Consider the following 22,546-nt stretch of genomic DNA (forward strand, 5'->3'; position numbering starts at 1 on the left):
CCCATTAAAAATCTCTAATTTTTTGCTAAGCCACTAGTTGGAGTAAAGAAAGGTTGGATGGTACAGGGAAAGATGTGTGTACCGGTATCCAAAGCAAACTGGTGGTATACGAAGAGCACTGGGCTTGCGTCTGACCCCTGGACATATGGACCATACCATTTTCTGGCATGAGACCTCAAGAAACTGCGCACCTACCTCGAGCCTCAGTCTTTACATCTGTATAATGAAGGCAGTGCTTAGCACTCAACACCTCCTTCCATTCCTGCATTTGTTCATTTATTTGTTCATCCCCAGGGATAGAATGTGGACACAAACCCTCACTGTCCTTGCCCCCATGGAGCTCACTACCCAGTGAGAATGCACACTGTCAAAATGATTAGATTCACGATCATCACTAACCGTGGCATCATGTGCTTTGAAGAGAAGGGATCCTATGAGAGCTTCAGGCAAAGAACCCTCATTGGGGGTGATCAGAGGACACAGTCACTTTCCTGGAGAAGCTGTGTTTGAGCCAAGAACCGGAGGACATGAAGCAAGGAGAAGCGGGGTGGGGCAAGTGGAGTTGAGAGGAGAGTGGGACCCAAGGGAGCTGGAGAGGCAGCTCGTGGCCACGCCCTGCACTTACTGGGCAGAGTAAGATTTTTTATTTTTGCTGTAAAATAAAAGCCAAGAGTAAAGTGGATGAGATGTTTGTTTTTGAAAAGCTCTCCCGGCTACTGTGTGAAGAACGGCTGGTAGGAAGACAGGAGCAAGTGTGGGGAAATGGTTTAGGGTTGTGTTAGAGTTCTTCAGAGGAACAGAACCAATAGGATACAGGTATGTATAAAACGGAGTTTATTGTGGAGAATCAGCTAAGTGATTACAAGCAAAGTCCTATGATAGGCCATCTGCAGGCTGGCGAAAGAGAGAAGCCATTAGTGTGGCTCAGTCCCAGTCCAAAAGCCTCAAAACCAGGGAAACCCGCAGCGCAGCCCTCAGTCTGAGGCCCAAGGCCCAAGAGCGCCCAGGAGGCCACTGCTGAAAGTCCCAGTGTCCAAAGGCTGAAGAAACTGCAGTCTCATTGTTGTATGACTTTCTCCTCAGTTCAGCTAAAACCTGGGTTCTTGTCACACAACCAGGAAAGATAAGGCTTGTGGACACACAGAAAGGTGAGAAAAGCAGAATTTATTGGGTGAGAAAAGGAAAACACTCAGCAAAGCAAGAGCGGTTCCTGTTAACAGGCCCCCATCTCACCAACTGAATCCCAGGTCACCACCCAGGAACAGGAGGGGCCAGGCTCCTCCCCCTGCAAATGGCTCGAACTTCCCGAGGCCCCACCCCATCTTCCCATTGCACAGGTCAGTTGGAGATTCTCTGGGAGCCCTTTTTACTTGGCTGGCCCATCATATTCAAAGGCAGGAGGAGAGGAAGCAAGCATCCCACACAGTGGGAGAGAGGAAAAGCAAGAAGACTCAGCAGGCTGCGTACCCTTTTACCATCTGCCCTGTTCTAGCCACACTGGCAGTCCACTGGATGTGCCCACCCACATTGGGGCGCGTCTTCCTCTCCCAGTCTCCTGACTTGAATGTCAGTCAGTCTCCTCTGGCAACTTTCAGAAACACCCAGGAGCACTGCTTCGCCAGCCATCTAGGCATCCGTCAAGCCAGTCTAGTTCACACCTATATTAACCATCACAGCGGTTCAGGCACTGGTCTAGGCCCATGATACAGGTGACTCAAACAGAGCTGGTGACAGGGCAGATAGAGAAGAATGGACAAATTTGGCAATGTTCAGGTTAAAATGACAAGTTTCGACGGACTGAATTTGGGGGCCGGATGAGTGGGAGAGGAAGGTGTCAAGGAAGACTGTAGGGTCTGGGCTTGTGTGACTAACCAGAGGGATCGTGGGGGCATTTCTGAGAAGGGCAGCCTAGAAACGGGGTCATTAGTGTAACAGTCAGCACCACTTACCTTTCATTGCTTTGACCCAGGTGCTCACATCCTTTAATTCATTTGGTCCTCAGAACACACCCACAAGCTAGATTTTACAGATAAGAAAATTGAGGATCAGTGAGTAAAGTAACTCCTCCTAGGGCAAAAAATAAGAGGCAAAGCCAGTATTCAACCTCAGCTCTTTCTGGTTCAGGACCCGTGCCCTACTCTCGTTCCCCGCCAGAACCAGGTAGCAGAAGGTCAGCTTTGTAAGACATTGATGTCCACTCCACATTTGGTAAGGGAGATTTGAAGCAGAATGAAATGCTTGGAAGAGAAAACAGGAGATTTGGGGTATGGTTCTGTGCCTCTTAGCTCTTAGCAAAACCATTTACCTTCTCTGGACTTCCATTTCCCATCTCTGACATGAGCAAGTCAGATCTACCATCTTGAAGACAGCCCTCGTGTTCTGGAAATGCATGATTTTTATGATGTCATCCTGGATGCATCTCATACACAGTCTACTGTCCACATTTGATTAAATCTTTAGGACTCCTGTCTTAAAACCATATAGTCCTTTCTCTGCTAGCTTTTTATCTGGCCAAAGCACATATTTAGATACTTCCAATGAAGTTCAGAGAGCAACATATTCCTCTTCCCATATCTAAATCTTCAGTTATCCAAGATGAGCCTAATTCTAGGTTCCTAACTTGGGATTGAAATTTTAAAAATTTCGTTCTGGGGTTTTCTTTTTCTGTTCATAAAATAAGTTTTATTTTACTAGAATTTATTAATAATGTCTATTAATAGACATGTAAAATAACTCATTTTTGTTGTTATTGAGTATCTCTCCGTAGCAGAGACCATTTTAAAATAATTTCCAAGTTTAATTATGTTCAGTTTGAGACTGAGGCAGGCCATTTCAAGGATGTAAAACCAGTCTGAGACACTCCTTGGCCTTCCTGAGAGTGGATGGGCTTGTTTGTAAGAGATGTTAGGTTTCCATCATTCTGAGCAAACTATCACAGGGACAGAAAACCAAACACCACATGTTCTCATTCATAGGTGGGAATTGAACAGTGAGAACACTTGGACACAGGGTGGGGAACATCATACACCAGGCCTGTCATGGGGTGGGGGGTGTGGGGTGTGGGGAGGGATGGCATTGGGAGAAATACCTAATGTAAACAATGAGTTGATGGGTGCAGCGGGCCAGCATGGCACATGTATACCTATGTAATGAGACCACACGTTGTGCACATGTACCCTAGAACTTAAAGTATAATAATAAATAAATAAATAAATAAATAAGCTCATTGAACTTCAAAAAAAAAAAAAAAAGAGAGATGTTAGGTTTCAGTCACAGAGTTGCCCCCTGCCTCTATAGGTTATTAGCACACACACACAAGCACACACTCATGCAAACACATGCAGACACACAAATCCATGCACTCATGCACATGTGCACGTGCACACACACACACACACACAATCTCTAATGGGGCACAAGATTAGGATTTGAGAGAGGGATAATGAGTTAATCAGACCTAAAAGAACACACAAAAAGTGGTTAATTAGACTCAGGGTTAAATGCCATCAAATACAGAAACAAGCATGGTTTTAAAATGACCGTCATACTTCTCAGACAGTTTTTCACATCACAGAAACTGGCTTCCCAGCCATCACAATTCTTGGCTAACTGACCCACATAAGAATTTCTCAGCTCTGGGGTCCAGAGAGCAAGGCTCCTGGTTGTTTGTGCCTTTCTCCAGATGGCTTCTCACTGCCACGTATCTCATGGAGCTTATCCACTCCAAACGGATAAAGGTCGCATCGCCCTCATGGTCCAAGTTATCTAGACCTTTGTGGAGAAGCCTACCCTGGTTTCCTAAACCACAAGCTGCTACCTCTCAAAATTCATGGCTATCGTACTTTTGATGAGTACATCGTTCCTCTTTCACATATTTTCAACTTCCCCCTGCCCTCTTTTCTTTTCTTGCCCAGCAAGCACACATCTAGCCACAGGCCTCACATGTGGTAGGGTTGGGCTGGGAGGTTCCCAGTGATTCCCTCAGCCCTGCCCCTGATGATTTGGATACCTTTGATACCAGCCATGACTCACTCTAATTGCAGGTTTTTCTCAGAGCAGTTTGTCTTCCTCTAGTTCCACCTGCAAAAGATGGATGCCAGGTGGCTGTCAGCTTTAATAAGGGCTTTGGACCACTGTGTTCTCCTAGACCACAAATAATCTCAGGGACAATTTCCTAGGTCAGGGATTGTTTTTGTAATTATGCATTGATATTGGTATTTCTGGACCTGTAGTTATGTACAATCAGGCTTGTGGTATTTGAAAAGTAAAAATAATTTGAACTTTTAAAACATTTAAGACAGCATTCAGCATAAATAGATGCAATACATCTCATATCTCAGCCTATTTCTAGCTACTGAATGTTCTTTAATGTGTCCAGAACCCCAGAGCCCAGGCAAATCTTTTGAATTTCATAGAGAAAACAAATCGACTGAATTGTGTGCCAAAGTCTATGGGCTTATAGTCCCCACTCACCTGTTCCTCACTATTTATGTCTCAGGATTTGAGAGCTATTTAGTGGCTGAGGCCAGAAATGGAAATTTGCCCTAATGGTGTGTTAGCTTGTTCCTTCATTCATTCCTCAAGCATTTATGATGCACCCACTATGTACCAGGCACCAGGGATGCAGAGGTGAATTCCTTTGTTCCTAGGACTGGGGGAGCGACATTGGGCCAGTTTCTTCTACTCTAATGTCATCACTAATAGAATTTTAACTAACAATTGTATTTGTTGTGTTTTTCAAGATAGCTGGGTTGCATTGGTATCTTTTAAAATCTACATCATCCAAGGTTGAGCATAGCATAACCTAGGAAACTACCATAGTTTTTGACTCATAGTAAATGTCACCAAAAACCTACTTATACAAAACCAAATGCCATGCTAGTGCAAATGGTCAAAGACAAACATAACCACAGAACATAGTATGGCATTCCTGTGATCAAAGTTTCTCAAAGTGGGGCATGTGGACATCCAGCTCACTTGAGGTGCATGTTAAAAAATGCACATTTCTGGGTCCCCCAACAGACATTGATCTGGAATCTCCCATTAGAACCCTAGAATCTGCCTCTCACCAAGCTCCCCGACGTGGGTTTGAGAATCACTGTTCTAGATCCAGCATCTAGTCTTTAGCCCTTCGAAGAATGCTGTGTTTTCTGCGGGAATGTGGCATGGAAGTATTAGGTAGGTGTGGGACCTGGGGCCACTTATGTGGTTCACTTTACTTGCTGCTAGTCAGTCAGGCCACCCACCCTGGGGGCCAGCCACCTCAATCCACTTCTTTTCCCAGGCCCAACAGCCTTGTTTTACTAGACACGTGGTTATCTGCTGTAGTTGTCCAGTGTGACCTAAACTTGACCACTCGGGGATGGTTGTTCTCAGCAGAAGTTGCCAACTTTTTTTTTCCTTTCCAAAGTTCTTTTCCCACTGGCTTGTCTTTTTTTTTTTTTTTTTCCTTATTCCTTGAATGCTTGGAACGATGTTTACTTGTGCTTTTTTTCATGTACAAAGGTTAAAGAGTGTTTTAAGAAGATTGAGGTTTCTGAGGGAAATGTTGGCTAATTTCAAATGGTCTTTGATTTCAAAAGTCAATGAAAACATTCCCTTGACCCTTGGTTTGAAGGACTGGAAATTGGGCCGTCTCTGTGGTTTGAAACTCAAGTGGAAGGGAGTGAGAAAAAAACAAAACAGGTCTAAATGTTATCAAAAATGCTTCTTTATACCTTTATTTGAACAGGAGATTTGAGCGCCTGGGCAAAATGCAATGGCGTGGGGGACCTTGTCATTTGTGAATGGAGGAACTGCCCCTGCTCGTGTAGGAGGGTGAGCCATGCAACTGGCATTGTGTCCCTTGGGGGAAGGGAGCTGCTGTCCCAGGCAATTATGAAGCCACCACTTAGGACAGGGTCCCAAGAAAGATGTGCTTTCTTCTCCACCAGAAAGCACATCTGTTCACCCCTCTGATCACTGGGGGCCTGCCCAGCAGCTGTGACAGCCAGCACCTGCTGAACTACCAGTTGCCAAGCTGCCAACTTCAAAGATGCTGTCTTAGTGAGTTTAGGCTGCCTTAACAAAATACCACCATGGACTGGGTGGTTTAGATGACAAAAATTTATTTCTCACAGTTCTGGAGGCTAGAAGTTCCAGGTACTAATATAATCAGGTTCTAGTGGGGTCCCTGTTCCTGGATTGTAGATGGCTGCCTTCTCACTGTGACCTCACATGGCAGAGAGTGCAAGCTCTGGCCTCTTCATTCCCTGATAAGGGTACCAATACCACCACGGGGGCTCCACCCTCATGTCTCATGGAAACCTAATTACCTCCCAAAGGCCCCACCTCCACATACCATCACATTGAGGGTTAGGACTTCAAAGTATGAATTTTGAGGGAACACAAACGTTGAGTCCATGACAGCCTTTGTGACCTCTCTGAGCCTAGGCATACCAGGCAGAACAGCAACAGCTAACTCCCTGGGGACATAGGCTAAGGAATTAGAAATATTCTCCTGAAAGGAACCACTGGTGCTGGAGACTTTTGCAGATTCCTAGAACTCATGGAATTCTCACCTTATAAGCCCTGGTCTTGTACATTCACTCAGTGCTAGGGCAGAAAAACCCCCAAGTCAAACCAAGTTCTGAGTGTGCTTAGACAGCAGTGTGCACTCTGAACCAGGCATCAGGCACAGTCAGAATGGGAGCTAGATGGGCCTTTTATCTCACTTCCGCCCTTCTGATGCTCTCCTGGGGTTGGGGTGGGGGCTGAGGAGGAGGGGCAGAAGCAAAGAGGAGGACTGGGGACAAGTACAAGTGGAGGGGGGTTTTGAGTGAAAATGTGAGCCAGTAACCAGTACCACCTGGTTAGGCCTAACATAGATCATTTTGAGTATTACTTCATCCAGGATTGATTGTCTTATTACCATAGATTGTGTCTGTTTATCTCCTCTGATTTGGAGTTCGCATATTAAGGAGGCTCTGGATCATTCCTGCAAAGCACTCACTAACACAAGGCAGCATGCACAATAGCAGGAGGAAATTCACAATTAGAAATAGTTAAACTATCTGCATTCATATCCGTATCTGTATCTATATCTCTCCCAATGCCTTGTCAGTCTCCTCTGCTCTGGAAGAATTCTGATATGACATAGAAACTGCTAGATGCTGGCAAATAATTCCTGGGTTTCAGGCCATCTAGACAATAAACAACTCCATAATATTCAGTACAGCAGCCTCTGTAGCGCCCATCTGTTTCAAAATAACCCTAATTCTGCTTACAATGCGGAATGCTTTGTTGACTGGAATTTGTCCTAGTTTTTGTCAGTGGATTTAATGTCATAGGCCTCTGGTTCCACCTGCTGGCAGATATAAATACCAGAATGAAACTCACGTGGATATTTTCAGTTGCAAGAAAATCTGAGCTGTAGCTCAGTGGTTCTCAAAGGCTGATGTACATCAGAGTCACCTGGGAGCTCATTAAAACTACAGCGGCCTGGGCTCTGTGGCAAGCCCACCCAATCAGCAGCTATTTCTTAAACAGCCCTCCTGGTGATTCACACACCCGTACCAACGTTAGCAGACCCCACTTCATCTGGAATGAGGGGTGCAGAACCCAGCAAGGTTAGGGATGATTCCAAACCACTGTATCCTACTCATGGCCAAGCAGGGGGTGACAGAGTGACAAAGCCACCTTTAGATACCCACCCCCACCTCTTCCAGTTTATCCAGGTAACTCTTAGTGGCAAAGGCCAAAGCTTTATTCCCTTGGAACTCATTTAGAAAAGAAACAATTCAAAGTGGAGAAACCTGGTGAAAGCACTACTTATCTAAGTGCTCAAGGTTAATGTCACCAGTGATAAGTCATGTTGACAGCACATTGATATGTGATGAGGGCATTTCACCTCTGTGGTATTCTTCACCAAAACCCATAACCCCAGTCTAACCATGAGGACAAATAGCAGACAAACCAGACCGAATGACATTCTTCACGATATCTGGCCGCTACCACTCAAGACTGTGAAGGTCATGGGGGTCAAGAAAGAACTCAGAAAGAGCCACAGACCGAAAGAGACTAAGGAGACTTGATAACAAAATGCCCTGTGGTCTCCAGGATTGGACCCTGCACAGAAAAAGGAAATTAGTGAAAAAACTGGGGAAATCTAAATGTCTGGAATTTAGTTCAACGGAATGTATCAATGTTGGTTTCTTAGTTTCGACAAATGTACTGTAAGATGTTAACATTTAGGGAATTGACTTGTCTGTAGTATCTTTGCAACTTTTACATAAATTTAAAATTATCCCAAAATAAAAAGTTTATTTAAAAAATTTACAAAAAAAAAAAACCCATCAAAAAGCGGGTAAAGGATATGAACAGACACTTCTCAAAAGAACACATTCATGTGGCCAAGAAGCATATGAAAAAAAGCTCATCATCACTGGTCATTAGAGAAATGCAAATCAAAACCACAATGAGATATCATCTCATGCCAGTTTGAATAGCGATCATTAAAAAGTCAGGAAACAACAGATGCTGGGGAGGATGTGGAAAATGGGAACGCTTTTACAGTGTTGGTGGGAGTGTAAATTAGTTTAACCATTATGGAAGACAGCGTGGTGATTCCTCAAGGATCTAGAACCAGAAATACCATTTGACTCAGCAATCCCATTATTGGGTATATACCCAAAGAATTATAAATCATTCTACTATAAAGACACATGCACCATATATGCTTATTGCAGCACTATTCACAATAGCAGACTTGGGCCAACCCAAATGCCCATCGATGATAGACTGGATAAAGAAAATGTGGCACATATACACCATGGAATACTATGGAGCCATAAAAAAGAATGAGTTCATGTCCTTTGCAGGGGCATGGATGAAGCTGGAAACCATCATTCTCAGCAAACTAACACAGGAACAGAAAACCAAACACTGCATGTTCTTGCTCATAAGTGGGAGTTGAACAATGAGAACACATGGACACAGGGAGGGGAAAATCACACACCAGGGCCTGTCAGGGGGTGGGGGCAAGGGGAGGCATAGCATTAGGAGAAATACCCAATGCATCCAGGGCTTATAACCTAGATCGACAGGTTGATGGGTGCAGCAAACCACCATGGCACATGTATACCTATGTAACAAACCTGCACGTTCTGCACACATATCCCAGAACTTAAAGTATAATAAAAAAAAATTTAAACATTGGGATGGGAGGATGGCACTGAAGAGAGACAAAATGTGTTGGAGGACATTGCCAAGGAGCATAGCGTGGCTGCTTCTCTACCAGCTGCCAAAAGTCATGAGCAGCTAGCTGGTAGGACAGGCAACAGTCTCCAGAGAAGCTGCCCAGGCAGCTGGCCAGTGAGGCAGGTTGCTGCTGTGACACATTTGCACTCTCCCATCTGTCTGCCACCCGACCCCTGTGTCTCACTGGGAACCAAACAGTCATGGACACTCGAACCTCTGTATGGGAGTCAGAGGTCCAGGCCCCCTCTGGGTACAGATGAGGGGCCTGAGGCCCAGGGAGGGAAGTGACCTGTGCCAGATCCTGGTGGAGCCCCGATATGAACCCACATCTGGTTGAAGTGAATTCATTTGCCACAGCATTTCTCAGTGACTTGATACATTATCTGCAACAGAGTCATCTGGGTGCTCATTAAAATGAAGTTCCTGGGGTCCAACCACCAGTAACTGCATCAGAATCTGTGGTGAGGGGGTAGAGGGGATCCAATAATCTGCATTTCGAACAGTTCTTCATTTCTGTGCACGGTTCAGATTAAGGACCACTGCAGCAAACTGGGCAACGGTTGCTGTTTGATGGAAACTTCTATGCATAGGGCCAGGGCTGCTAAAAGCTAAGAATGGGAGAATCCAGCCACTGCCATTCTCTTAGGATGAAAGTCATAGGAGGCGGCAAGCAGCAGGGCCAGGACCTGGTGTGTTTCAGGAGGAGGCAATATTTTATTCTATTTTGACCTCAGTGTATTATCATTTAAACACTGTTGCCCTCACTACACTTGTCTTTTTAAAATAATGAAGTTAAAACGTACCCAAAGACAATCTCAAGATCAAGAAGCAAGAGGTTGGGAATGGGACTCATATCAGGGCCCTGAGGAGACCACTGTATAAGTCTCTTCCTCTGGCCTTCCCTATCACTATGCCCCATCTGAACATCTTCAGGAAAACCAGGCCAGAAAGAGACAATGGCAAGTCTCCTGGACCCCAAGATAAAGATCAGAACAGACAAAGGACCCAGATGCCTGGGAAGCCTGAAGCAGGCCGCAGTTTGGACCTAAGGAACCCTTTGAGGCTGCAGGGTCGCCGTAGTGGAGTTGAGCAAAGACTCAGGCCATGCGAGGTGGAGAGCAGCTGCCCACACTGTGCCAGGCTGGCCCTCTCTGCGGACTGGTGTGGAATCTGCATCAGAAACATCAGAAGAGGTCGGGGGCTCAAGCTGCCCCTCCGAGCAGACACATTGGCCCTGGAGCTTCTGAGAGGAAGGTGGGATTTTAATATTCTGAAGGGTTTTCATACTTTTTGTATCATTTTACAGACCTCATATACATAGATACAGATATATTCAGAGATAGAACGAGCATGGAGAATTATTCCTGTAAGAAGTTATAAACTGTTCTCCATTTTACAAAATACTTGAGAGTTAACTACCAAGGCTGACTTTTGCTGCTGGACCTATCTATTGCCAAACCTTACTCCTTGTCAAAGGAGATCCTAATTCTAGATTCATCCAGTTATCCAAAATAAAGCCTTACTATTTGCAGTGAGCCTTATTTAAGGCAGAAGATGCGTTGTTTCTGCTGTCCTTTAAACAGACCCTGTCTCCAAGTCGTAATTAAGGCAATAATACATTCTGGGGGGTTACATATGCTGATGTAGGGGCTGAGGAAGACAACTGGAACATCTCATGTCTGAAGGAGAATAGACGGGAATCTAGGTTTGAGTTCCTGACTCAGCCACTGACCAGCTATTTGGCTTTGCCAAGTTGCTTAAACTCTTTAAGCCTCAATTCCTCACCTATAAAATAGACAAGGAAATTCTACTTGGAAGGATAAGTAGGATAGAAACCACTTATAACAATATGGATGAATCTCACGAGCATAATGTAAAATTAAGCCACTTACAAAGTGTACATATTGTATGGATCCACTTATGGACAAAAATAGGGAAAAAATCTATAGTTAGAAATCAGAATCACGGGTACTGTTGGGTATCGAGGTATAGTAACTGGAAGGGGGCATGTGGTGGCTTATGAGTGCAGGAAATATTCTAAATAACCTCGTATCTTGACCTGGATATTGGTCTCACATGTCCGGTTTGTGAAAATGAATCAAGTTATACACTTCAAGGTGTAGTGGGGGGTGGGGCAGTAAATAGAGGGAGCATGTGGCAGTTGTCCCACAAATATTCTTTGTCTCCCTTTGACCTTTCTTTCTTTTTTGGGGAGGTGGGGGATTTCTAGAAGTCAGACCATATCTTGTCTATATTACGGGAAACACTGACCTGACATAGTGGACCTGATGTCATAGGTTAGTCGGATTGTTACCTGGATTATAGCCTGTTGATTTTAAGTCATTTGTGTTCATTAACGGTCTCCAAAATTAACCAGCTGGAGGGGAGAGAAAAGTACAACAGGTGAAGTGGTAAACTAGGCGCTGAGTTGATCTCTATTTCACAATGCAGAGTGCTAACCACTGTAAATCGCAGAGATCTCCATTTCAAGGCTTCTTGTTTTGAGATTCCAGATATTATTTCAGAATTAGGGAATCTCCACTGTTGCAGTCTTGATTGATTGAAGAGATAGAAATGTGAATGTTTTCTCTCTCAAGTCACATCTAAATATTGCCTTTCTCATAAACCATACTGAAATTTCCATTTGTATGAAAGTTATACCATTTTAAGTTAATTTCATACTACTTATAAAGAGAGAATATTATAATTAGCGAGTCAAAACGTAAAGTGTGGTTACTGCCTTTAAGCATCTCCCCTTTCCAAAGAATGTCTTGCTAAATTGTTAGACCTGGGGTTCCTTCCAGGCCTTTTTGGTCTTTGACGGTAAATGACTTAACAACCATCCTTTCAGGAGGCATTTTGGAAGCTTTGCAGCTCATGGAATGCTAATAAAGTAACATTCTTGAAAGAGAGAACATGGGTCCCATGCTGCTGCCCTCATCTGACAATAGAAATCCCAGAGAACACTGGTGATTTATTTAGAGGTTTCCTGGTTTAGAAAAAAAAAGTGATTGCCTCTTTAGCTCCCTAATTTAAGGGAGAGATATTATGCTATCCTGCAACTTCAGTATAATTTCACTGCGTGGCATGGTGTGTTCGTCAGATCATGGGCAGGATCTATGAATACCAGCAAATTAAACGTCTAGATTTACATGGATGGCGAACAGTAGGGAAAATGGCCATCAACTCATGGTGCTCCTTTTAGCAATTCTTATCTGGACAAAATTGCTTCTCTTCCCTTAGATGTAAAATGCAGAGGCTACTGCATTTTACATAAGGGTAGAGGACTGAACATTTTTTCATCAAGAACCACAAATCAATAAATTTTATGATCTTACTACTGGTGCTGTAATTGAGGTAAATCATCTTAACACGAGCAGTGTTCCTGAGGTTCCTTGAAGCATGTTCACTGCTGCTTTGAGTAAAATTGAGGGCTGACCTCCATTGACAAGAACACGGAGGCAAGGCTCATAAATAGTCATATTCTATACCAAGTTCTTTAGAGCAGGGCCGTTTCACGCAGGCCTGTAAATGTCCAATGTATGATTTAACTAAGCAGAGAAAAGAAGATCTTGGCTGGACACTCCAGCTCTGTCAGTCACCCAAAGGCTCTTTCATGTGACTAAAGTGTGCTACTTAATGAAAGTCATTAATTACCTTTTTATATCTATTTCTTAGAAGACAGATATTTAGTAACTAGCAACTCAACACTGTACAAAGCACTGCCAAAGGGTTTGCAAACAGAATTGAGCTCTGTATTTTAAGAAGTCACAGGTTTTGTCATTTTGTATATCTTTTTTTTTTTTTTTTAAAGACAGAGTCTCTCTCTGCTGCCTGGCTGGAGTGCAGTGGCAAGATCTGGGCTCACTGCAATCTCTGCCTCCCGGGTTCAAGCCATTCACCTGCCCCAGCCTCCCAAGTAGCTGGGATTACAGGCCCATGCCACCACACCCAGCTAATTTTTGTATTTTTAGTAGAGTCGGGGTTTCACCATGTTGGCCAGGATGGTCTCAATCTCCTGACCTTGTGAACCACCCACCTCGGCCTCCCAAAGTGCTGGGATTAGAAGCATGAGCCACCACACCCAGCCCATTTTGTATATCTCTTATACAGAGTTAATGATAGGAACAAGTAGACATTTAGCACATGATTCTTGATGATGTTAGAGATGAACAATCATACCATCCAATGTTCAGCCGGCATTTACTGTCATGTGGCACCCAGCTAATCATTTTATGTGCATTATCTCTTCTAATCCTTCAACAGTCAAACAAAGGAACTACTCAGTATTCCCATTTTCTAGACAAGGAAACTAAGACCAAGAGCAAGAGGGTTACCTACTTGCTCAAGGATGTGTAGCTAAAAAGTGGAGGAGCTGGGATTTAATCACAGGTTGTCAAACTTCAGAGTCATGGAAAGGACCCCGGAAGTCCCCTTTTTCAGTAGCCTCCTCTCACATATGATTCAACTGGAGACTGCTGAAATGAAGCATAGGATTCAACTGGAGACTACTGAAATGAAGCATAGGATTCAACTGGAGACTACTGAAATGAAGCATAGGATTGAACTGGAGACTGCTGAAAAGAAGCATAGGATTCACCTGGAGACTGCTGAAATGAAGCATAGGATTGAACTGGAGACTACTGAAATGAAGCATAGGATTCAACTGGAGACTGCTGAAATGAAGCATAGGATTCACCTGGAGACTGCTGAAATGAAGCATAGGATTCACCTGGAGACTGCTGAAATGCAGCACCTTGTGAAGGGTGTCTCCACGATTCCCAGGCAGAGCTGGGAAACTGTCTCCTAATTCCCTACTAACACTTTTTCCTTTACACTCATGGGGATGCCTCCTTCTACCACCCCAAGGAGGCTTGTACATATCAGAAACACAAAGGTAAGACCCTTCTAGAAAGCCTGCAGAGAATGCTGGAGGTTAAGAAGACAGGTAATAGATCATATGACACAAGTGGAAACTATAGAAATAGTTTGACACATAAATGCAATGGTGGGGAAGTAGAAGACAGAGCATACCTGAGACTGAGTGGACAGCCAGGTAGTCTTGTGCCGAGTGTGCCTCCAACTCAAAGCACACCCACAGTAGTCGGTGTAGACTAGTGGCTGACATCAACTTTGTGATTGTCTTCGAAATAAGTTTTTATGCTTAAAAACATTCCCCCCAGATCAACTCATATTCAGAACAGTGTAGTTTTCAGAGCTGGAAACAAAGCAATTCAGCCATTCTTCAGAGAGTAAGATGGCTTTTATATCAAAAACACTGAGTTGGAAGGATTTAAAATACCTTAAGAGCTGGCATGATTACAAATTGGGCTTTATTGTGGTTTGGGTTGTTGTATTGTTATACCCAACGCCTTCTTGGTTCTCCTAGAAAGCCAAACCGTGCTAGCAGCCAGTGGAATTTAAGGAGACCCACATGGGAACTTTAGATTCACGTCTTTGATATCAGCAGAGTCCCACAGAATTGAGAACTTAGACTGGACCACCTTATTTTTCTGTTTTCAAATAGCAGTGAGCTTCCCACATGTCCATATCCGTGAAGAAAAGGGACACTAGATTTGGGCAGGAAGGGCGGGGATGGTGAGAGGTGCAACCCTGAACACTTTCGGTGTGAGAACTGGTGGCCACGTGGGAAAGTGGGAAGAGACTCAGAAGGTTTGCTGATCTTCATGCTAGCTTAGTGACCTCAGATGTGTCCCTAACACCTCCTGAGCCTCTGTTTCCTCATCTGCAAAACTGAGATGATTCTATTGGGAGTAAAAGCTAAGTGGAAAAGGGCACCTTGAAGGGGCTTTATAAAGAAGAGTGTGATGATTGTTCTTCTCCTGACATGAGTTTTCTACTTCAGCATGTGGCATTTCTTTGGTTGGCTCAGCCCTGGTTCTCCTCGAATGCCCTGCAAATGGGTCCAAGGCTGTGTGTGCTGGCTGCTCCTTTTGAGAGCTGGACCTCGGGCACCTTCCCAGTCTGCCTCTTCTAATTCCTCCATGCAGTTCCCTTCATGGAAATTATTAATCCGCAGGCTTTTTCTTTTGAAGAAACGCTAAAGAAAACACCAGAGGACTCTGTGTTTCCCTCTGGGAGTCTGAGCAGTCTTTCAGCCTCCATGGGTTTCTGCCCTGTGGCCCGGAGTCAGGGTGCCACGTCGAGCTTGCTTTTGACTCTGCTCGCAGCTAGTTGTAAGAGTTCCCAGTCCATCTGGAATGAGGTGTCAAGTCCTGGCCTGCACTCACAAGTGCAATTAAGACCAGTCTTTTTAAAAACAACTGTTAAAGGAAAAGGAGAATTTGGAGCTTGATCATATAAAATAGTTTTAAGCAATCAACTAATGGTGATTTGATTCATGAATTTGTAATTTCAGAGCATTTACCATTTTGAACAAAGAGAGATTCCTTTACAAATACATATGGCAAAAACGGTATCCAGGTTTTTAACTTTTAATCTTACAGTATTCATAAAATCTTTACGGTAAAAGTGTTATAAGCCTATAATATGTTTAAGTATCATCTTTAATGAAAGTTAACAAATTGGTCTATTTTTCACTGTATCAAAATGCCTTGAAGTAGGGATTTATCCAGCAGAAGTGAGCGGGGGGATTAGGCCTGCCCTGTTTATTTTGGGGTGTTCTAGTCAGGAAGGGTACAAGGGGTTGGGGAGGTATAATTCTCCCATGCTCTCAACAGGAAAGGAGAGTCAGTTCTGGGGAAGCATTGGGATCTTCATCAGTAGAGAAGTAAAAATATAAAAAAGGGGTTGGCTTTGACTACTTTTTTGAATTTCTCTTTGACAACGGAAACTTCAGCTGTGGATTGAAAAGACGGACTCCGTTTCCCACTTCTTTCTCTAACATCTTTTCACTATGGTTTTAACAGTTGCCATGTCAGCTTATACATAAATGGACACATCTTTGAAAAGGTGCCACTCTTGGGCAATAAGCAAGAGGGATCGACTGTTTGTTCACTTGCTTTCCCTCCTGACTTAACTGTGCTTTGCCCACCCTCCCTTCCCAGCCAGGCCAGTGCTGCCAGAACATTTGGTCCCGAATGAGTTGTTTCAGAACCTCACTGGGCAGCGTTGGAAGTCGTAAGCAGGTGCTGTTGAGTCAAGTCCATATACTTATTAAACAGCTACTGTGTGTTCAGAACTGTCCCAGACGCTGGGGAGAAGGAGACGTGTCAGAGGGATCCCCCACCATTTTAGAGCTTATGATCCTGGTAGGAGAGAGAAAAGTGGTCCAGAAAAGCCTACACATCTGGCAGGATGTGGTGATGATTGAAAGAAGACAACCAAATGGAAGGTGCTGAAAGCTGAAGAGTTTGAATTGGGAGAGTTCTTCCGTTGGTTCCATCGGGGGTGGCCTAGCATTACAAGAGTGAGTAAGACTTCTGGTTGATGTAGGTGATGGGAGAGAGCCTTTCAGGGCAAATTACCAGGGTTAGCAGAGCTATAGTAGTGAAAAGTACAGCCTTTTCGGTCCCCATGCTTAGAAGTAAACCTCTACTTACCCGTATCTATCAGTGATGCATCTTCCCGATTGCCTCATGGGGAATATTGAAGCTCTTTCATTAGCTTTAGGTTGCTGGTTCCTTGAGATCAAGGACTCTGTATTTTTCTCCCCTTATTACTACTCATGACGCCTGGGAGAATGTTTTCTTATGTAGTGATTGAAATTCTTGTATCATTACAAACTGTGTTTTTGGTAAGTTTGCATCCCTGAGAAACTCTTTTCAGTAATGATTTCCACAGTCCTTCATATGATCTTGAAATATGCCTGCATTTTTGTTTGCGTGCCCAGATATTGATCAGTATGGTAACTCTGCTCCAGTGGTTGTGTGTTTCAATCACGCATGATTCTGATTAGCCACATTGGTGCAGGAGGCAGCACGTTAGAAGGAAGAAAAGGAGCACCCAAAGGCTGATCAGAAGCCAAACCTGCCTAGTTGGTGGGAGAAGTTAGTAAAGGTGGCAACAAATTATATATGGGTATATAAAAAAAAGACAATAAGCCCTTGAGACACTCTGTAAGCCTGAATGATGCAAATTATGGAGCACGGTGGAAGGAAAAATACAAGTGGGAAGATTATCAAGAAGCCTCAAAATGAGTCAAATCAGGTTCGTGGCTGAACCACTCTAAAAATATTTACTTGATGTTGAAATTTAGTACTGACAGCTGAAGCTGAAAAATCTTTGTTATATTTCTGTTTTGTGTTAAAATAAAGATGACACCCAAGCTATCATTTTGTTCCCTTGGAATCCTAGGGTACACACGCCTTGTAATGTCAGAACGATTGATTTTTCCTTTGGCTTTCTCGCTACAGGAAATACCAGAAATAGCCCACCACCCTACGGGTTTCGTCTCTCACCAGAAGAAGAAATGAGGAGACAGCGGCTTCACAGATTCGATAACCAGTGAGGTGGCGTCTTGGGAAGACATGGTCTATGCGTGTAATTATTGCCCATTTGGCTCATTCCCGAAGCCCCTAATTCATTCTAATTCATTTTAAACAAAAGCAGAGTACACCGGTATTGCTCCAGACCGCTCACATCGCCTGGGACAGTCCTCCCGTGGCCCCTGTGAGTCAACTCACAGCTTGCTGGGAGTGGGCCTTCTCCTGGCCTTGTTCTTGCTCATAAACAGGTCACTTCCTCCATGAAGGGACCAGTTTCCACACTCCCTCCTCTCACTGCTAACTCAGCGATGCCTCTGCTTTGGTCTGCTTTTGAAGACTGTGACCTTCACCAGGAGGTTTTACTTTCACCAGTCAGGAAGATTAGTCCCTCATCCTGCCTGGAGAGCCCCGTGTTTGACTTGGCAGCGGGTGTGGAGCCATCCCCGCGTCCTCCTGGCGCATTGCCACTGCGGCTGTCCAGGAACAGGATGTGGCTGCCTCGGCCGAATGTTGTCCTACTCTCCCCAACCCCGGCGCCTCGGCACCTCGGGCCCCTGCATCTGGCTGGTGTTTGCAGGGCTTTTGCTTTGCTCTGGTATTGCTCTGCCTTTATAGAAAGTCTCATTGAAGAAGTGTAAGAAAGACCTAAGGTGGGGAAGACTCCTACACACACCGTTAGTATCAGTGACACCAGCAGTGTAGGTTCCCAGCCACTTCCCAGTGGCAGCTTGTGTGCCCAGGAGATAGGACATCATTTAACAAACCAGCAAAGTAACAGCAGATGCAACATACAGAGTAGAGCAAAGGCATTTGGTGGATTGGTCACTAGAGATCTATCTTGCAGAAAGTATGTTTTTCCTCATAAAAGTGCCTCTTAATTGGCCATTGTACCAGCCACTTGTCCTAGTCAAATGTCCAAAACATGCCCTTGGGCCCCGCAACGTTACAATCCACAGATTGTCTGTCTGAGTCATTTAAGGCATTTCCTGGTGCTTGTGTTCCATGAATAAAAGGACGAAAGTCAGAAGATCACTGATGTCTTACTGTCACAGAGATATTTTAAAATAGAGAAGTAGGAAAAGATCTTCCTTTTTTGATCTACAATTTATATAGTTTTCTGATTATGCACATAAAAGATATGCCTTCCATATGCATAAAGCAAATATGTGGAAAGAAATATACCCAGATGTTAGCAGGGGTCATCTTTGGGAGTGGAGTCCATGGGATTTTGCTTTCTTCATTTTTATAATTTTATATTACTGTCTTGGAAGATGTGTTTACATGTGTGTGTTAATATAAATTGTACCTGTAAGTCTAGAAGCTTTAAATGTGTTAAAATTAAAATATTCAAGCTAAATGTTACTTCTCTCTCCCAAATTCTATAAGTTTGACTCCTGTTGCCCCAAGTAGAAGTAACTTCTTTCTTGTGTGCCACTTTTATAGCATTTGGTAATCCTGCTATAACACTTATATCTTGTCCCTATTATTATCTGTGCACAGCTACACAAAGAAAGATGTGCCTTCTAGCTGGGAACATGGATTGTGAATGACTCTGTAATGAGGCCTGAGTCTTAGTTATCTTGCCACTCACTCCCTATCTCCCCTTTCCAACCCCAAAGGCTCATTAAATGTCAGTGTTTCACCAAAGTATTTTTTCAGTTGTATTAAGAGTCCAATCACTGTACATGGAAGTATTTTATTTTTTATTTTTTTATATCACTTGAGTCCACTAGTAGTACTTCCTTGCTCTGTTTGACTTGTCAGATACAAAGACATAGGATTAGATTTTGGGTGGTAAAATTGTGATACGCATGGCTGTTTGTGGAGTGGAACATCTTCGTGATGTGAGAAAGGTCATTTTAGTTATAAATGTAAACCAGTTATTTTAGCACAACAATAAAGATGTTCTGGAAATTGTTATAATTATTTTAACTAATAGACTTGCCTGTAACAAGTGCTTATTGTTTGGAATGTCCAGTTTATTTTATTTTCCTCTACAATAAGGAATCCCTAAAGTTATGCCAACAAACTGGAATTGGATTGAGAAATACAAAAGCAAGTGAGCAAGTGTATTAGACTAATTATCTCTAGTAGGGAATAAGCACTTGGAGCTAATTTTTTAATTTGGTTTATTTAATAGTAGCTCCCTGATTGTTAAGCCCCTGGTTCCCACAGTTTGGTGTGGTCAGTCAACTTAAGAGACCTCTTAATGCAGAATCTGTACTTGGTTCTGAAGAGGAGGGAGTAGTTAAAATTGCTTCCTTTTAATGACTCTGAATGTATTGCCTGTGATTCCAAAGTTGTACATAATTGTTCAGACCTCCTCCATCCTTTTAAATTGCCTGCTGCAGTAAATAACTAGTTTGAGTAGAACTAGAGCCTGTCTACCTATTTGACACTTGTCCTGCTGCCTGGGGAGTAAGCAAGCTAAAGGGATGAGAAAGACCACCTCCCCCTACCCTGCAAATTGCACTGCAAGGCAGAGCAAGAATGGGGAAGCTGGCAGACCTGGCCTCCTTGTTCCCAGTCTTAGTTTTTCTTGAGAGATTCAGTATTCAGTAAAGAATAGTAGTCAATTAGTCAAAAAAAAAATAAAATAAAAAAAAAAATATATATATATATATATATATATAAACAACTTCTTTTCCCTTCCCATGAATCATTGCAGTCATTCCCTAAGTTTCTTCTCCTTTTTTTTTTTTTATGGATGCTAGTATTGTATTTTAGAATCACAGACGCTCAGCTTAGAGAGTCTCAATATCTCAATTATTTGCTCTGTTCAATACTTATAATACTTCCTCGCTCAATTCTGCGTAACTCCAGCTTAGTCTTCTAAAATTCACTTTCATGATGCCACTCAGTATCTCAAATACCTTTCATTGGCTCTCTGCTGCCAAAGGATAAAGGTCAAAGTCATTAGCCTCAACAGTGGGCTCCAGCCAACCTTTGGACCTCAGCCCCATTTATCCATCACAGAGGCTGGTAACTAGTCTCATCACAGAGGCTGGTAACACTCAGGCTGTGAGTGTTCCTGATCTTGTGACACTCTGTGCTGTACTTTTACATGGAACAGCTCTTTCCTTTCTCTTGGTCCATCCAGATCCTCCTCATCCAGCCCCCATCTGAATCCTGTAACAGACACAACCACATCAACACAGTTTCCACATGCCACTTGGAATTGCTGGTTATGCTGCAATGAGAGAATGTCTTTTGTCTTTAGATTGTAAGCTTCATGAGGACAGAAACCATCTGTTTCTCTCTCTCCTCACAGTGCCTTGAGAAGTGCTTTGTCTGGAATATCAGAACCAATAAATACTTGCGGATTGAAACAGAAAGAGAAGCTCGTTTATACTGTCACCGGTGGTGCACATAGACACTAGTGCCTGCTGCTTATTGATACTATTGTAGGTCTTTTTTTTCCCTTGAATCACATCAAGGAAAGAATGATGGAAAGCATTTGCTGGTAGAGATAGAGACTTCGGGGCCTTTGTCAGTCTGAAGACATGTCCCACTGCATCGAATGCTGTGACCTGGTACACAAAGCCCAAGATTCCCACACAACAAAGAAGTGTCACCAAGGAGTCCCTGTGAATAGTACCAAATCTGGCCATGTGCTTTTTATAGGTCTGCATGGGATGTGTCTGTGCTAACATTTTTTTCTTCTGTGGTATTTAGGGGCAGAGAGAGAATGATCTTGACATCTTGATCAGATGACAGATGAATTGGCAGATTTAGATATATGATTTATACTTTAGAAAAACTAAAATGTTGCTAATATAGAAATAATTAAATTTGGTCATAATACATATTGCTGCTTAGGAAGAGAGTAGTGTCATAAAATCAATGGTATCTTGTGGCTTAAAGAGACATACACAAGCAAAACCCTAGAAAAAACACTTCTGCTATGTGGCTCTCTGGGTGCGAAACTGGATCCCTTCTCTAAGTGTTTTGAAAAACACTGCTCAGCCACCTCCAGTGAGGGTTTCTGCCAGGAAGTTGTGAAATTACTGTTTCTTTCTCTCACTCTGTTTCCCCCTTAGGTAACTTGTTTAGTGCCTGGATGGAAATTCTAAAACGAAAATCAAACGAAAGTTTGTAACTTAAGAGAGTCATGATATTTACTTGAGATTCTTGCAAGTTATTGCCTGCCTCTGACCTTGAGATACTGTCTCTTTACAAGCTCCTCTCCCTCAACAATTTAAATCTATCTTGCATATCCTTAGTATCAGATAATTATTAACACAATTGAACAAGGTCTTCAGACTCTCACTATAGAGGAGCACGAGGCCAACCTCTCTGCTCTTCAGGGTGTGCAGCCAGGGCCCACAGCACCTGGGAGCTTCCACAAATTCAGACTGCTGCTCCACAGACCAAAGGATCAGAATCTACATTTTAACAAGTCCCCTGTGGTTTATAGGCACCAAAGTACTTCTCAAATTTCAGTGCACACAAGTGCATTTAACACCATTTGTTGCATGTAAAGCGGACTGACTGCTTGGGGACCAGAAGAACATTTTACTCCTCATTATACAATTTTCCCTACTTTTATCAAACATAATAATGATTACAGGTTGAGAATTTCATCTTTGGCTGATAAAATTATAACCACTAAATATGTAATCACTGAGGATGCAACCTACCCCCTAGAAATAATGTATGAAGGAATTGCCTTGCTGGCAAATGGGAGAACAAAAATGACTAAGCTGGCTGGTGCTGCAGAGACTGAGCATCAAGTAAGGGCCTTCAGATCCTCCTTTCTCCAGCTCAGAGCAGTTGCCCTAAATGACTGACCTTGGGTTTCTAGGGGCTCCAGAGGTGACATGGTTTGGCTGTGTCCCCACCCAAATCTCATCTTGAATTCCCACATGTCATGGGAGGGACTCGGTGGGAGGTCACGGAAT

The 22,546-nt window shown here is 43.4% G+C and overlaps 1 protein-coding gene across 6 annotated transcripts in view; it reads left to right on the forward strand.

Moving 5' to 3' along the window:
* RHBDD1 (rhomboid domain containing 1) overlaps positions 1–20,979 on the forward strand; it is a 161,332-nt gene extending 140,353 nt beyond the window's left edge. For all 6 annotated transcript variants that reach the window (XM_038001455.2, XM_038001452.2, XM_038001457.2 and 3 more), the window contains one exon: positions 17,574–20,979. In XM_038001455.2, coding sequence (XP_037857383.2) covers positions 17,574–17,668 — 95 coding nt within the window. In that variant the 3' untranslated portion in view covers positions 17,669–20,979. The remainder of the gene's footprint in view (positions 1–17,573) is intronic.
* The last annotated feature ends 1,567 nt before the right edge of the window (positions 20,980–22,546 follow it).

This window comes from Chlorocebus sabaeus, chromosome 10, assembly GCF_047675955.1.
Source record: "Chlorocebus sabaeus isolate Y175 chromosome 10, mChlSab1.0.hap1, whole genome shotgun sequence".
NCBI lineage: Eukaryota > Metazoa > Chordata > Mammalia > Primates > Cercopithecidae > Chlorocebus > Chlorocebus sabaeus.